The following is a 15,826-nucleotide window of genomic DNA, read 5'->3' on the forward strand; positions in this document are numbered from 1 at the left end:
CCCATAAATGCATTTATCAGAAAATAGGAAGTACTACTGTTCTGTGTAGCTCTCCATGGGCTCCTGCTCAGCCACCTCCAGCTTCCTAGTGAGGGAAATTTTAAGACTCACATTTAACTCACAAATCAGACATATAAGCCTCCAATGCCATTCTCATGCCCTGCCAACACAGCCAAAGAATCCTATTTCATTAGAACATCACCCCTGGAAGTTTGGGCCCAGTATGTCACAGAGAGCTCTCTCTCCTTTTACTACCTCAGAACATCTCAAAAGGAGTTATTAATTCACTGCAAAGGGAAACTAGAATCCATTTGTTAAGGGAACGGACATGAATTAACTTGGAAATGTTCTTATTTTTCAAAGTATCATCTAGACACACAGATCCCTGTTTTGAAAAAGTACCAAATGGCTAAATTTTTACCTGACAGTCCTATTAGGTTCAATTCAAAAAGGACTCAAGACATAACATTGTTAAAAACATTTATTTTAATACAGTCTATCATAAATAAGTCAGTAGAGGTTCCACTCTGCCACAGATGCATCTGAGAAGTAAGAGCCCTGTGCCATCCAACTGGTGACCGTCTGAACGATGTCCCATCTTTTATCCCAGCCAGAGAGCACACCTTCCATGTTGTTCCTCTGCATTGACTGCTTCCAAAACCAGATGACCAAACAGTCCTTTATCCCCAAAGTAAGCTAAAATGTTTGTGAAGAGGAGAAATAAATTAAACCCCAAAGTAAAAACTTCTCAAACACAGCTTAAGAACTAGAAGATTTTATACATTTATGTTCATGTTTACTCAACCATCAAATTCAGAATTAGCAGGATCAATCTCACTGAGCAAAAAAATCAGAGACCTATTTAAATAAATACAATTTTATTACTTTTAATTGTAGTTACCTATTATAAACAAAAAGGAAAACAGAAATTGAGGTCAATCAAAAGAGTGACATGAAGGATTGATGAAACCAGAAAATAAAGGTACATCCTTGTTAGATACAGGAAGGAGACAAGATGTGTCTTATTTCTAAGTCCTGTTGATTAAAAATGTAGTTTCTAGTAGTAAGTCAACTTAAATAAAATTGCATTACAAAATGACAATATGAGCATTCTATTAAGTTTGTATTTAGAAAGTATTTTCCTTTTGTGTATAAAGCAAACCAACATGCACTTATTTTCAACTTTCAAAAGTGTATTAAAATCTCCCATTAAATCCCAAGTATATTTGCATACAATTAAGATATGAAAACAAAATATTCATTTATCAAGGTCTCTCCCTCCTTGGTAATGAGCATCTAAGATAAACAGAAAAGAAAATCTTCCTTGGCCTTATACAGATAATGGGAACAATCATTCTCCCAGTTAGTTAATATTCATGTATTTTGCCTAAATAATGTTTTACTAAGATATTGCCCCTTATTCACTAAATATTGCATTTTGAATAAGGCATTCATATCAAACAACCTAATACACAGAACCATCCTGTGTGAAAGAGGATGGATACTGATGAATGGGGACCTAATCCCAAGGAATCCAACATCTTAACAAGGGAAATACACCAGTAAATCTTGAACCACATTATTTTCATAAGTACTATATAAATAAATTTGTATATAAACAATGAACTTTATATTCCTGAGTTTTACATTAATAAAACAGTTACATTACTGAAAACCCTGACAAATACAAGTCTATTCCTTTCAGGGTACAGACTAGGCAACCCAGGAAGACCTTTTTAGTCAGTCTTCCCAGTATAAGTAGCATAGTATACCAAATTCTGTAACAGGATAACCCTTCTCAGCACTCAGTTCCTTCCTAAATCACAAATACCCCTGGAAAGAAATCAGAAAATGTTCCTAATGACAGAAAAGAATGATCATCACCACCAGAAAGGAGAGAAGCACTGAGATGACAATAAAGACATGAAAAAGCAGTGGGGGGTGGCTGCCTCACTTTGAAAGGTCAACTCTTGGTGAGATATCTGAAGCCAATACAACAGAAGGGCACATCTATCCCCACTTCTGGGTTTTGTATCACCTGGAGCACAAAATGCTGTTTCTCAGCACGCAGGTCCAGTCTAAAAACTGTACAAGAAGAAATGCTTTATCAATTCCTGTCCCAACACCACAAAGAAGTTAGGATCTTTTAATTAAGTTAATTCAGCACTTTCAAAGTGTTCCCAAAGTATCTGGCAGCTACTTCAGATACTCACAGGACAAAACGAATGAAAACAAGCAACAAGCATAATACAAAGCAGAGAATGAGACATGGAACACAAAAAATGAAGCAGTTTCTGCTAGGAGAAGGTGGAAAAGATTTAAGGAAGAGGTGATAAATTTGAGATTGAGCTTTTCTAAAGGTAGGTTTTCATCTAGTGGAAACTGAGGGAAGAAGCATTCCAGGCGGACAGAGAACAAGCATACAGACAAAGGCATGAAAGAATACAGTTTATTCTGAAATTCACACACAGTATCATGTAGCTAGAGCCTGGTTTTCACAGCAGAAAAAGTGGGTTGAAGGAGATGACAGAGAAAGGCTAAAAATTATTATTAAGTTTATTGCTCATACATTATGTGTCAAGCACTGTTAATACTTTACATACAATAATCTTATTAAATTCTCAGGACAATCTTATAAATTAGATATTATAGAATATTACTCAGCCGTTAAAAAGAATTCATTTAAACCAGTTCTAATGAGATGGATGAAACTGGAGCCCATTATACAGAGTGAAGTAAGCCAGAAAGATAAAGAACATTACAGCATACTAACACATATATATGGAATTTAGAAAGATGGTAACGACAACCCTATATGCAAAACAGAAAAAGAGACACAGAAGTACAGAACAGACTTTTGAATTCTGTGGGAGAAGGTGAGGGTGGGATATTTCAAAAGAACAGCATGTATATTATCTATGGTGAAACAGGTCACCAGCCCAGGTGGGATGCATGAGACAAGTGCTCGGGCCTGGTGCACTGGGAAGACCTGGAGGAATCGGGTGGAGAGGGAGGGGGGAGGGGGGGTCGGGATGGGGAATACGTGTAAATCTATTGCTGATTCATGTCAATGTATGACAAAACCCACTGAAAAAATAAATAAATTAATTTTAAAAAAAATTAGATAGTATAAACTTATAAAAGACGAAACTTCATCTTAGGTTAATAGCCTCTTGGAAGTAAGTATTTGATGATAATTTTCAGTCCTTGAAAAATGTTCACACAGCTTGACCAGGTAGTCCCATCTCTGATAGTATTCCCTAAGGTACTGTTTCACTTAGGAAATAACTGGTCTAAGATCAATCAGCTACTCAGTAGCAGACACGTTACCTGAGTCCCCATTTTACAAAAACTAAAACTGATAGTTCAAGGAGTAAAAACTCAAAAAAAAAAAAAGCTTGATGGGGACCTCTGAAAGCAGTTTTAAGAGGCTGTACCACAAAAGATTAAGAAAAGAGATGGAAGTGAAGAAAGGAAGCAGGGAGTGAAGACCATTCATTGAAGAATTTTATCAGTAAAGAGTAACAGCATAAATGAACATGTAGACAGCACGTTTGGCAGAATCCTGAAGAAAAAACCTTGCTTTGAGAAAAGGAGAGACTGGCAAGGCAGAGAAGGTGGAGGAAATTCATATCAGATGGCATTGTGCTAAGTAAAGTAGCAGATCATATTATCTGGGGGAGGCCACATGACCCAGTAGAAAGTGTACAGGCCTTGGAGAAAGACATACTCCACCACCCACCGACTGTATGATCAGCTCTGAAGGACTGAAGTAACAATTAGAGATGCTGTATATAAAGCACTTAATACAGTGGCTGACACGCTACAAATGACTGTTAGTAATATGACCATTATTATTCTTCCCATTCTAGAAAATAGTAGCTTAGATTAAGAGTGTGACGAAACAGAAGATCTAGAATAGCAGTAAAAAGTCTGTTAGGACAATCCACAAGAAATGTCTGGGAGACAGAAGGTCAAGGTGGAATTCCACAGCACGTGTGCAGGGGCGCTACTCATCACAGTGCTATGAGTATCAGTCCTTTCTACAGAGCAATTCTTCCTGTTCCAGATTCTGCCTTCACACATACACACACACATATATATACACACATGCATACATATGGTTTTCACAAGTATGTACACACACGTGCATGTGAGTATATGAATACATATACTCTGTGTTAGCTGTGTGTGTGTATGTGGAGGTTATTACCAATGTTTATCCAACACCATCAAGGTTGTTTTGGAGAAAGGAAATTTGAAAGGAATGCATTTTCAGAGCCACAAATGTCTGTACACTGACATTAATCCCATAAGAATTTATCACAAGGAAATAAATCAAAATCTATAAAACCTATGCACATAAAAATGTTTGTTATATTGTTAGTTAAAATACTAAAAAAAACCCTGAAAAACCTAAGTGATCAACAAGTGGAAAATACATGGACTATCAATTCTAATTTGGGGTGAAAAAAAAATCCTCTGTACTGTTGTTAGAATCATACAAAAAGTTCCGCATATCTTAATAAGGATAAGACAGGAATATGGGAATTAAGAACAGTTCAGCTTTTAAAGTGGCAAGATAAGTTAGTTCTTTTCCTTTTAAAACATGCTTCATTATGGATATAACACAGCACAGTAAGTAAAAATTAGGAAGAGGAGAGAAAGCAGTTACCTGATAATGAAAGTTAGACTGGTCTGCAAATTGTTGCAATTTTCCAACAGCCCAAAACTACACCTGACCGATAAAGCTCCATTACAATACCTAGCACTACTTCTCTTCTGCTTGCCATGATTTAGTACTTATATATGAACACTTGCCCTGCGATGCTTATTTGTAAGAGCAGTACCTCAAAACAGTTGGTTCAGGCATTCCAGGATCTGCACCCCTCTTAAATCCTGGGGGAAAAGGAGAGGGAAGAAAGAGAACGAAGACCAATTAAAACTCTAGCAGACAAAAAATTTACAATGTTTTCTTTCTAAATCAATACTTGGTAGCTAGAATAACATCCACATCTACCAGAACTACCTAGATTTACCTGTGCAACAGAACAGTTTTGAATCTTCACTAGAGTATGTGATCATGTGCAGAACTAATCAGTAGGAAAGACAACCTTATTACTGTAATAGTAGCCCTTAGCACACACTGTCTTTCATTCTTAGTCATTACCCACAAAAAAGACAAACTACCAAATCAAACTGAATGAAGGACTACAAAGAGCGCTAAGACTGTTTTTTAAAGGCATGTATTTTTTTTAAAACTTACTTTTTATTTTGTATTGGAATGTAGCTGATTAAAAACGCTATGCTGATTAACAAGGCTGTGCTGGTTTCAGGTGAGAGAAGAGGAACTCGATACACATCCATGTATCCATTCTCCCCCAACTCCCTCCCACCCAGGCTTCCACATAAGGCTGAGCAGAGCCCCTGTGCTGCAAGGTAGGTAGGTTATCCACTTTAAATACAGCAGTGTACACCTGTCCATCCCAAACTCCCTAACTATCCCTTCCCCTCATTCTTCCCCACCCTACACGATTTGTTCTGTGAGTCTGTGAGTCTGTTTCTGTAAAAAATTATACTTTTTTAAAGAAAAAAATTGAAGATATTTTATCCCCATGAGCCTCTCTTTACAAAGCAACCAAAGATTGGTGATAGAGGGGAAAAAAACTTCAAGCTATTGTTTATTAAATCAATGCTCTTATTACAAGCAACAGCTGTAATCAGACTAATCAGCATTTAAAGATGAACCCTGACCCTGTGTTTGGGGAACCAGAATCTTTTATAATGGGCAGGGACAGCATGCCTCCCCTTGACCCTGGTATTATTTTCCAAAGCTGTCTACCCTACAAACATCCTTAAAAGCATGAACAAAGGGTGGTCACTGCTTCTGCTCACAAGATTTATAGAAATTCAAGACACTATGGAGAACTGTCTTCCAACAGGTAACTCCCTAAAATCTTTTTGTTGGTAAATGTCCAAACATATGCTTTATCGGGTCACTGTCCTATTTTATAGCACTATATTCCCACTGTCCTTCCAGAAGCCCTAAAAGGTTATGTTTGAACCTAAACTACATGAGAAATTCAATATGCACTTGCAAGGTTTTACTGAGATCTAAAGTGGATAAGTAAAGCATGGGAACTAGGTCAGACCTAAAATTAAGCTTAGATACAGTATAAGGAAAAAACAATGGTTAACAAGGACAAATAAAAAGATAGCCTTAACATCAGTCTCCACCTGAGCTAGACACAGGGCACCAGCACTAAACAGCAGGATTACTGGTAACCCTAGCAAAGAGAACACAGCCAGTGTGCACAAAATGGAACATAATTTTAGGGTGGAAAAGAAAAGCATTATCTACTCTTCAGACCAAAACCTTCCTTATACAGATTTTAACAACCAGCTGAAGCTTTCTGGCAACAGAAAAGGAATTTCAAAAAGGAGAGACGAAAAAGGTACCTGAAAAAGACTTACAGAAGAGCAAAGAATCCACACGGACAAAGAAAGCAGGAGCAGAGTAAAACTGGACCCAACATACACAACAATAGAAAAATGCCATAGAACAAAGATGGGGAAGAATCAAAGGCCCTTTAACTTCCTTCCTTAGCTAAAAGGACAGCTCCTCCCAGTGTTTGCCTAGCAAAACTGGGCCCTTCTACAGTTAAGTGAAGGCTGGCAAGGAGGACAGTTGGGAGAAGGAGGGGAACAACAGCCTGTAAGAGCAGGCTACTTGCTCGCTCTAATTTTCAACACCTACACAAAGTTACTAAAATCCAGGGAACTAATGCTTCTTTTAAAAATGCAGTACTTCCCTGGTGGTCCAGTGGCTAAGACTCTCTGCTCCCAAAGCAGGGGGCCAAGGATCCATCCCTGGTCAAGTAACTAGATCCTACAAGCTACGACTAAGAACTGGCACAGCCAAATAGGTAAGTAGTTTTGAAAAAATGTGTTGTAGGGACTTCCCGGGTAGTTCGGGAAGCGGTTAAGAATCCGCTCTCCCACTGCAGGCAGTGCAGGTTCAATATCTGGCAGCAGATGTTTCACATGACCACGGTGCAGCCAAACCCCGCCCCCCCCCCCAAAAGTGCGTTCAAAATAGGGGAAGAAAAGGGTCTTTTCAAGCCCTGCATTCTGAAGTATCTCCAGGTTATTAGTTGGCTTGCAAGTCATGGGGAAATGGGAGCCACAATTGCCTACAGAATATCCAGCATAATCAAACGCTCCATCAAGGCTGAGTGAATGTACTGCGTTTTACAAAAGACATGACACCTAAAAAACATAAAACCAAAAACAAGAAGCAGCATCTAGTTAAAAATCATAGGATTGTGAAATGTGAACCGGAGTTTTACAAAATGTCAAAATCTACGCTCAAACTGACAAAGGCGAAACGCTATCCACTCCATCCTACTGCCTGAACAAGGCAATCAGTTTAAAATTACAAAACTACCCCAGGCGAGAAACAGTGTAAAGTCTCAATGTGTGGTCCTAGGCAAAAATACGTGCCTTACCATTTTCAAATTTCTGCAATACAGCATGGTGGTTAAGAGTATGGGCCTTGATGGCCCACTGCTTGACTTCATAGCTCCCCCATTTGACAGCTGTGTGGCCTTCAGCGAACAAAACTGTTCTATGCCTCGGTTTCCCCGCGCGTAAAACCTCTACCTGCACGTGAGAACGCAGAAGCATCCAACAACTATTGTCATAATCATGCCTCAAGGCAGTGGCATACCCATGAGGCTTACGAACCTCTTTCCACTTAGGCCTACCTAAGTGGAAACTTCCCGGAAACACACCTAGTGTCCAACTATGAATTAATCACTTTCACACACATCAGGTCTTCAGGTCCACGGCATATCAGGACTTTTCAGGTCCCCCAAATCCTGAAAAGTAGGTCACCTCTTGCTTACAGATGTATTAACAGCATGGGAAATATTACGTGACTTGTTCAAGACCAGAAAGAAAAAAAAAGGAGGGGGGGGGGGCGTAGAACAAGAACATGAACTCAGCTTAGACGGACCACACCTGACCAGAGAGCCTCGAAAGACGTGCTCGGCGTGGTTGGGTTTCTCCCTCACGCCTCAGGCCAAAATGGAGTCTCAGCATCCGCAACCCCTTCCCTCCCGTCTCCTACCAGGTTCTTCTCCCACTGACCCAGGTAAATCACGAGAGGAATAAAACCCCAGCGGATGGCAAATTGTCCTCCCTTGAAAAGCTGCTGCAGCCTCTGCTTGGCCTCCTTGCTCAGCTTCACCATTGCGACAGGGCTGGCGACAACCGTGAGACAACAGGAGCAAACGCGTCAGGAATCGGAACGAAAGGAGACGCGCACGCGCCACACCGGCCTTTACGGCAGGAGTCGTGAGCGTCGCCAAACGAAGGTCGCAATTCACCGCCCTTAACCTGCCTCGCCCCTCCGCGGCCCCGCCTGTGGAAAGCGCATGCGTTGTTGATTCTTTTCGTTAGGAGGTTCAAGTTCCTTTTGCACTATTTAGGAATTGTCAGGTTTCTTTGATTGCTGGATGCCTGGGGCAATGCTCAGGGGATTCCTTCAGCCCGGAACGCCCTTTCCCTTCCTACAGCCTCACCCGCTTTTCAAAGTTTATCTCAAAGTGTTTTTTTCTAACAGGGAAGGAACATTAAGGACTGAATATTAGTCCCAACTTTTATTCTCACTTGCTGTGTATTCTTGGACAAGTTGTTTAACTTCCCTCTTTATCAGTTTGTTTCTTCAAACTGAAGGTCGATCTGAAAGGAAGATCACAAAAGCGAAAAGTGAACGTGAAGTCGCTCAGTCGTGTCCGACTCTTCGTGACCCCATGGACTGTAGCCCACCAGACTCCTCCATTCATGGAGTTTTCTAGGCAAGAGTACTGGAGTGGGTTGCCATTTCCTTCTCCAGGGGATCTTCCCGACCCGGGGATCGAACCCCTGTCTCCTGCATTGCGGGAAGACGCTTTACCGTCTGAGCCACCAAGGAATCAAGGAAGGTCACAAACGGACGCCCGACAGAGCGTCTATTCATATCTTCTTTGACTCCCAAAGTATCTGGTTGTTTATTTCTACATTTTAAATTACTTGTCAGCATTCTAAAGTTTGGGAAAGTTCGCATGAAAATCAGGACGTTTTCAGAGAAGTTGGCGAATTTCATTGCAGTCAGCACCCATCTTGCCCTCCGTTTAGAACTGCAGTGATCCTCAGCCCTGGCTGCACAATTGGCATCATTGAGGAGATTAAAAGGCTCCCTCCTGCTGGGGGCCAACTCCTACCAATTATGATTAGTTGGGGGTAGGGCCAGGCCTTTGCTTACCTTTGAAGTTCCCAACTTCTGATTGAGTAACTGCCCCTCTGCACTTGGCATTTGGGCTTTTGACCTCAAGGTTAGGACTTTTTTTTCTTTCTGTATTTATTTATTTTTAATTGAAGGATAATTGCTTTACAATATTATGTTGGTCTCTGCCATGCATCAACAGGAATCAGTAATAGGTATACATATGCCCCCTTCCTTTTGAACCTTCCTCCCACCTCCTACCCCATCCTCCTCCTCTAGGTTGTCAGGGAAGGCTAGGAATTCTTGATTAGTAAGGCTTTAAGAGATTTTTACGTCTTTGACCTTGGTGCCTTTCCTGACTCACCTCAAGATACATTATATTTTCTTTTAAATTCTCTTTTTTTTAAAAGAGTTTGAGTGAAAGGTTGTTTAAAACAAGAAGTTCCAAACCGGAAGTGGTTAAAAATGCTCACTCTTTTAAATTCTTAAGGTGTTCCTGGCGCTTCTAAAATTTCCCTGGTGGCTTTCTGGACATTCCTGTGCCTAGCTCATTACCATGATAATAATAACCAGTCTATTCTGTCTGTATTAAGTGTTTTAAATACAAAATTAGTCTTAATCTTCAAAAGAATTTAAAGCATTAAAGCTTATTTTACTAATTCTTTTTTTTAATATTTATTTTATTATTTGGCTGTGCCAAGTCTTAGCTGCTGCATTCAGTTCAGTCGCTCAGTTGTCTCTGACTCTTTGCGACCCCCTGGAATGCAGCACGCCAGGCTTCCCTGTCCATCACCAACTCCCAGAGCTTGCTCAAACTCATGTCCATCGAGTCGAAGATACCATCCAACCATCTCATCCTCTGTCATCCCCTTCTTCTCCTGCCTTCAATCTTTCCCAGCCTCAGGGTCTTTTCCAGTGAGTCAGTTCTTCGTATCAAGTGGCCAAAGCTTCAGCATCAGTCCTTCCAATAAATATTCAAGACTGATCTCCTTTAGGATGGACTGGTTGGATCTCCTTGCTGTCCAAGGGACTCTCAAGCGTCTTCTCCAACACCACAGCTCAAAAGCATCAGTTCTTCAGCTCTCAGCTTTCTTTACAGTCCAACTCTCACATCCATACATGACCACTGGAAAAACCATAGCCTTGACTCGATGGACCTTTGTTGGCAAAGTAATTTAATGTCTCTGCTTTTTAATAGGCTGTCTAGGTTGGTGATAGCTTTTCTTCCAAGGAGCGTCTTCTAATTTCATGGCTGCAGTCACCATCTGCAGTGATTTTGGAGCCCAAGAAAATAAAAGCTGTCACTGTTTCCATTGTTTCTCCATCTATTTGCCATGAAGTGATGGGACCAGATGCCATGATCTCAGTTTTTTGAATGTTGAGTTTTACACCAACTTTTTCACTCTCCTCTTTCACTTTCATCAAGAGGCTCTTTAGTTCCTCTTCACTTTCTGCCATAAGAGTGGCATCATCTGCGTATCTGAGGTTATTGATATTTCTCCCAGGAGTTTTGATTAGAGCTTGTACTTCATCCAGCCCGGCATTTCGCATGATGTACTCTGCATATAAGTTAAATAAACAGGGTGACAATATACTGACTTACTCCTTTCCCAATTTGGAACCAGTCCAATGTTCCATGTCGTAGTTACTGCATACAGACAGGATCCTTTTTTTTAAAGTGCAACACATGGGATCTAGTTCCCTGACCAGAGATCAAACTCGGGCCCCCTGTATTGGGAGCAGAGTCTTAGCCACTAGACCACCAAGGGAGTCCTTTACTTTACTAAATCTTATAAGAAGTAAACTATATATATTATAGGCCTCCTTTTACAGGTCAGGAAACTCAACCTTTTATCCAAATGCCTGATACATAGTAAGGGTGCATTTCTGTCAGTGAAACTGAACAATGCCATAGTCATTTGCCTTCATCAACATTCATGGAGCTATATGCTAGGCACTAGATATGTATGAATTTTTTTTAAGGCATTGCCTTTAAGAACTTCATACTTGGGTGGAAAAGATGAGTAAATAAATTATTCCAATATACTGTGAATGTGCTAAGTTTCATGATAAAGTTACACATAAAATATGATGGAAAGGCAAATGGAGGACACCTTACATTGCCTAGAGGCAAAGAGGAAATAAATTTGAACTGTTGAGGTAAAATCAAAAGGTCTTTTTGGCCAAATGAATGTGGAGGGCAGAGTTGAAAGAGGTGGTCAAAATGCCTGCCCAGTTATAAATTTGTGCAACTTACTAAGTAAGCAGTCTCACTCCTTGGTCTCCACAAAGTCTAAAGTATATAGATTCACCTTCACAGTGATTCCTATAGATAGGGATGGGGATTCAAGTAACATCGTAATGGCTGGAGGTGCTGCAAAACTTCAGTACTGAATTATATATATATATATAATGTACACACAAGAGATTCTTCTATTATAATAATAATAATAATCACCATGCACTTGTTACTATGTGCCTAGAAAGAAATGTAGAGAAATACACTTCAAACACTTTGTAATAGTAATTATCTCAGGGGATGAGGGAGGAAATTAATGGAAATCTTTACTTTTCATGTATTTCTCTATAATATGTTGCTTGTTTTTCATAATGAGCATATATGACGTCTACAAAAAAAAAGGTATATTTTAAAACAAAATTAAACACTCTAAAGACTCCCCATTGCCTTCAGGATAAAAGATTAAAGAGTTATTGCACAACCTACATGTTCCTTGAAGGCACCATATTATCTTTCATCTCTGCTCTTACCGCTGCCAGAAACCCAGAAACGCCCTCCCAATTTCTTCTTTAAGGTCCATTCAAATGTTTTCTCCAGTATGTAATTCCCCTGACTTGCTCTTGCCCTTGTCCAGGGCAAACCAAACACTTCCTCCTGGTGCCCCCACTCTCAAGTTGACTTGTCATTATTTATTTACATGACTATTTCCCCAGGCAGAGACCCTCACAAATCTCATATCCTCAACTACTGTATATATACCACTTGTGGACTTATTGAATGAATTTCATCAGGAACTAACAGCCTTGGTTAATTATGTTACTCAGTCAGCAATAGAACAGGTATCTAAAATGCTTATTTGTAAATTTATGATTAGAGATATCCTTGGCAAAAGAATGGACATTTTCCCTCCTGGTGGACAATCCATTAGAAATAATACTTACTGGGCACTTACTATAATGCATGCACTGTGGTTGCTCACATACCTTAACTTGAATCCTCACAATTCTGTGAGCTGGGGACTGTATTAACAACCTCATTTGGAGGAAACTGAGGCACAGGGAAGTGAAGTAAATTTGTCCAGCTTCATAGAACTGATAAGTAGTGGGAGTAGGGTCTTTATCCAGATGCTCTTACACCAGAACTTGAATGTTAACCACGTTGCTACACTGCCTTATAGGAGAGATGTAAACATAGGACAAAAGAAAAGAAGTCATGTATTCTCAAAAAATATTTTCCTCATGCTGTGATAGATAAAAGAACTCTTTACCTTGTACTGGGGCAACACTTACAATTAGACCAAACGCTGGCCAGTGACCCAAAGGGATGCTGACTGGCTGAACCAATGAGAGGCTCTCTAAATGAGATCTGAACTCAAGATAGAAAGAAAACTCTGACCAAAGCTGGTAAAACAGAGAATAGAAGACATGAAGTAGTAGAGGGCGCAAGTCAGCAGAAACCATCAAGTAGAGAATATTGAGGTATAATGATATTTAAAAGCAGAGACATTACTTTGCCAACAAAGGTCCATCTAGTCAAGGCTATGGTTTTTCCAGTAGTCATGTATGGATGTGAGAGTTGGACTGTGAAAGAAAGCCTGAGCACCAAAGAATTGATGCTGTTTGAAACTGTGGTGTTGGAGAAGACGGCTTGAGCGCCTTGGCACTGCAAGGAGAATGCCAACCAGTCCATCCTAAAGGAGATCAGTCCTGGGTGTTCATTGGAGGGACTGATGCTGAAGCTGAAACTCCAATACTTTGGCCACCTCATGCGAAGAGTTGACTCACTGGAAAAGACCCTGATGCTGGGAGGGATTGGGGGCAGGAGGAGAAGGGGACAACAGAGGATGAGATGGCTGGATGGCATAACCGACTCGATGGACATGGTTTGGATAGACTCCGCGAGTTGGTGATGGACAGGGGAGCCAGGCGTGCTGCGATTCATGGGGTTGCAAAAAGTTGGATGCAACTGAACTGAACTGAACTCATCTCATATTCAAGACCTCAGATAAAGAATGACTTGCTTTCTTGTTTTTGGTAGGAAAATAAGATAGTCCCATCTAGAGTTTGCTGTGGCCTGAACAACCTTCCGGTCCCCAGCTTTATTCCAAAGTTTGTAAGCCTGGCAATGCCATGGTTCCTGTTCTGTAATGTACAGGAAAGTGGAATTAATCAGTTACTTTACAAGTAACTGGTCTCAGCTAATTATAAAATAACAGAAAAGGGGTGAAGGCATGAAGGTGAGAAGCTCAGGGGGAAAAAATCAGCTGTCAGGCTTTCACCAGCAACATTCAGAGAAAAGATAATATTGTTTTCTTAGGGGGAAAAAAAACCTCTAGAGAGGATTAGATGGTTGAACTCTTTAAGGCTGCAAGGAGGAGAGAAACCTACAGAAATATGGGTGGTGTACATTTCTGGCATCACAGCCAGACTTTGCAGAAGAACAGGAATGACTCCTTTGGATGTCTATTTACACATCTGAAAAATGGAAAGGGAGTAACTACTAGTAATGGGCTGAATTCTGTGCCTTGCCACCCCCACACCACCCCAAATTCAAATGTTGAAGGCTCAACCCCCTGTGGAGGGGTTTGGAGAAAGAGTTTTTAAGAAGGTAATTAAGATTAAATGAAGAGTTAAGAGTGGGACCCTAATCTTACAGGGCCCGTCCTTATAAGAAGAGAAAGAGACAGCAGAGCTGGCCACGGGCACACAGAGGAAAGGCCCTCTGAGGACACAATGAGGGTCTACACTGTCAGTGCTCCAGAAGGGCTGAATGCACACAAAATGGCTTATAAATGTGGGTGAATGAAACAATGATGTTCAGATTCAGAATTCAACAACCACATACCAAGCAGTGTGAGGGGTGCAAAGAACATGACGTTTTGGAGGACTGGAGATGATGTCCATGAAGGACCGGCCACCTCCCTGCACCTCGATCTAGGACTCTGAGCCTCTAGAACTCTGAGAAAACACACTTCTGTTGTGTAAGCCACCCAGTCTGTGGTGTTGTGTTATGGCAGCCTGAGCAGACTACTGAGCCTAACTCTGTTAGGCTACCTAACAGAGCTGTGTATAAGAAAAATTAAATCAGATTACGGTGAAGTGAGTGAAGTCGCACAGTCGTGTCCGACTCTTTGCGACCCCATGGACTGTAGCCTACCAGGCTCCTCCGTCTATGGGATTTTCCAGGCAAGAATACTGGAGTGGGTTGCCATTTCCTGCTGATGTGTTAATAAAAGTACCATGTGTTGGGCACCTCCCTGTGCCCGATCCTTCAGGCACATTTTTATGCATTCTGTCATTCTGGAGTATTGAGTACAGATAATGTGCAGTTCCTTGTGCTATGTGGATCACTATATGTGGAGACCCATAAGAAAATGAAGTGCAGTCTTCCACTTAGAGACTCTGTGATCTGGTTAGACAGAGTAAGACAAATACATCGAGAAGTTACTTGTCCATGTGACTGGTCTTTGGAAAAACAATAACATCACGTTAAGATTAAACACAGGGACTCAGGGGCAGAAGCTCTGTGTTTGAATCCTGGCTCTGTTACTTAGCTGTGTTAACTTATTTAACCTCTCTAAGTTTCTGTTCTCATCTACAAAAGAAGATAACAATAATAGCCACCTCAGTGACTCTAAAGACGAAGAGATAACACACCTGAAATATGGGGCCTAACTAAAAGACTTAAGCAAAGATAAGCTATTTCTATCCTTGTTTGTTATCTGCCTCTTTGTTCTTAATGGTTTCTATTTCAAAGATGGACCTTTGCCAGTTTTTTCTCTAGTTCTAATTTCATGAGTGTATCAACAGCCTTCCAGGAACTGGCTGCACCTACTAAATACAGAGCCACAGACTGGGAGAGGGACAGACTAATGCAACCTGAGATAGAGTGTAAGCTCTTCAAGGAATATAGTTTATACTTTGTGTCCATTGAACCTGAATACAATGCTATGCCATGGAAGGAACCTAACTATATCCATTGCTACAAAGAAAAGAACACAGAGTTAGAAGTCACATGGATCTGAAAGCAGACTTGCCAAGGGTTGAATCCAACTCTGCTGTTTGCCCAACACAAGAACCTCACAAGTTGATAATGTATCAGAAAAAGTAATTAATTCACCATGGATACCAGGAAAACAGGGCCTATTTTCCAAAATGCAGCCACATATATGCACCAAAATGAAAGAGGAAAAAATATTTTACCATGCATCTTGTTTTCTAGAGATGGTATATTTAAAAATATGTCAATATTCAGACACCGTGTGATTTCTTGAGATTTTTAACTCTTTGTCCTCTTTTTTTTCTGCTAGGGTGTTTTGG

General features: G+C 40.6%; 1 protein-coding gene across 1 annotated transcript; it reads right to left on the reverse strand.

The window, feature by feature from the left end:
* Positions 1-463: 463 nt before the first annotated feature.
* Positions 464-8,346, reverse strand: TOMM7 (translocase of outer mitochondrial membrane 7). The gene is made up of 3 exons (XM_043462817.1): positions 8,152-8,346; positions 4,851-4,899; positions 464-696 (listed from the first exon to the last, which is right to left on the reverse strand). Exons 1-3 carry the CDS (start codon positions 8,252-8,254, stop codon positions 681-683), a joined length of 168 nt encoding a protein of 55 aa, XP_043318752.1. The 5' UTR covers positions 8,255-8,346; the 3' UTR covers positions 464-680.
* Positions 8,347-15,826: the final 7,480 nt, after the last annotated feature.

This window comes from Cervus canadensis, chromosome 3 (assembly GCF_019320065.1).
Source record: "Cervus canadensis isolate Bull #8, Minnesota chromosome 3, ASM1932006v1, whole genome shotgun sequence".
Taxonomy (NCBI): Eukaryota; Metazoa; Chordata; class Mammalia; order Artiodactyla; family Cervidae; genus Cervus; species Cervus canadensis.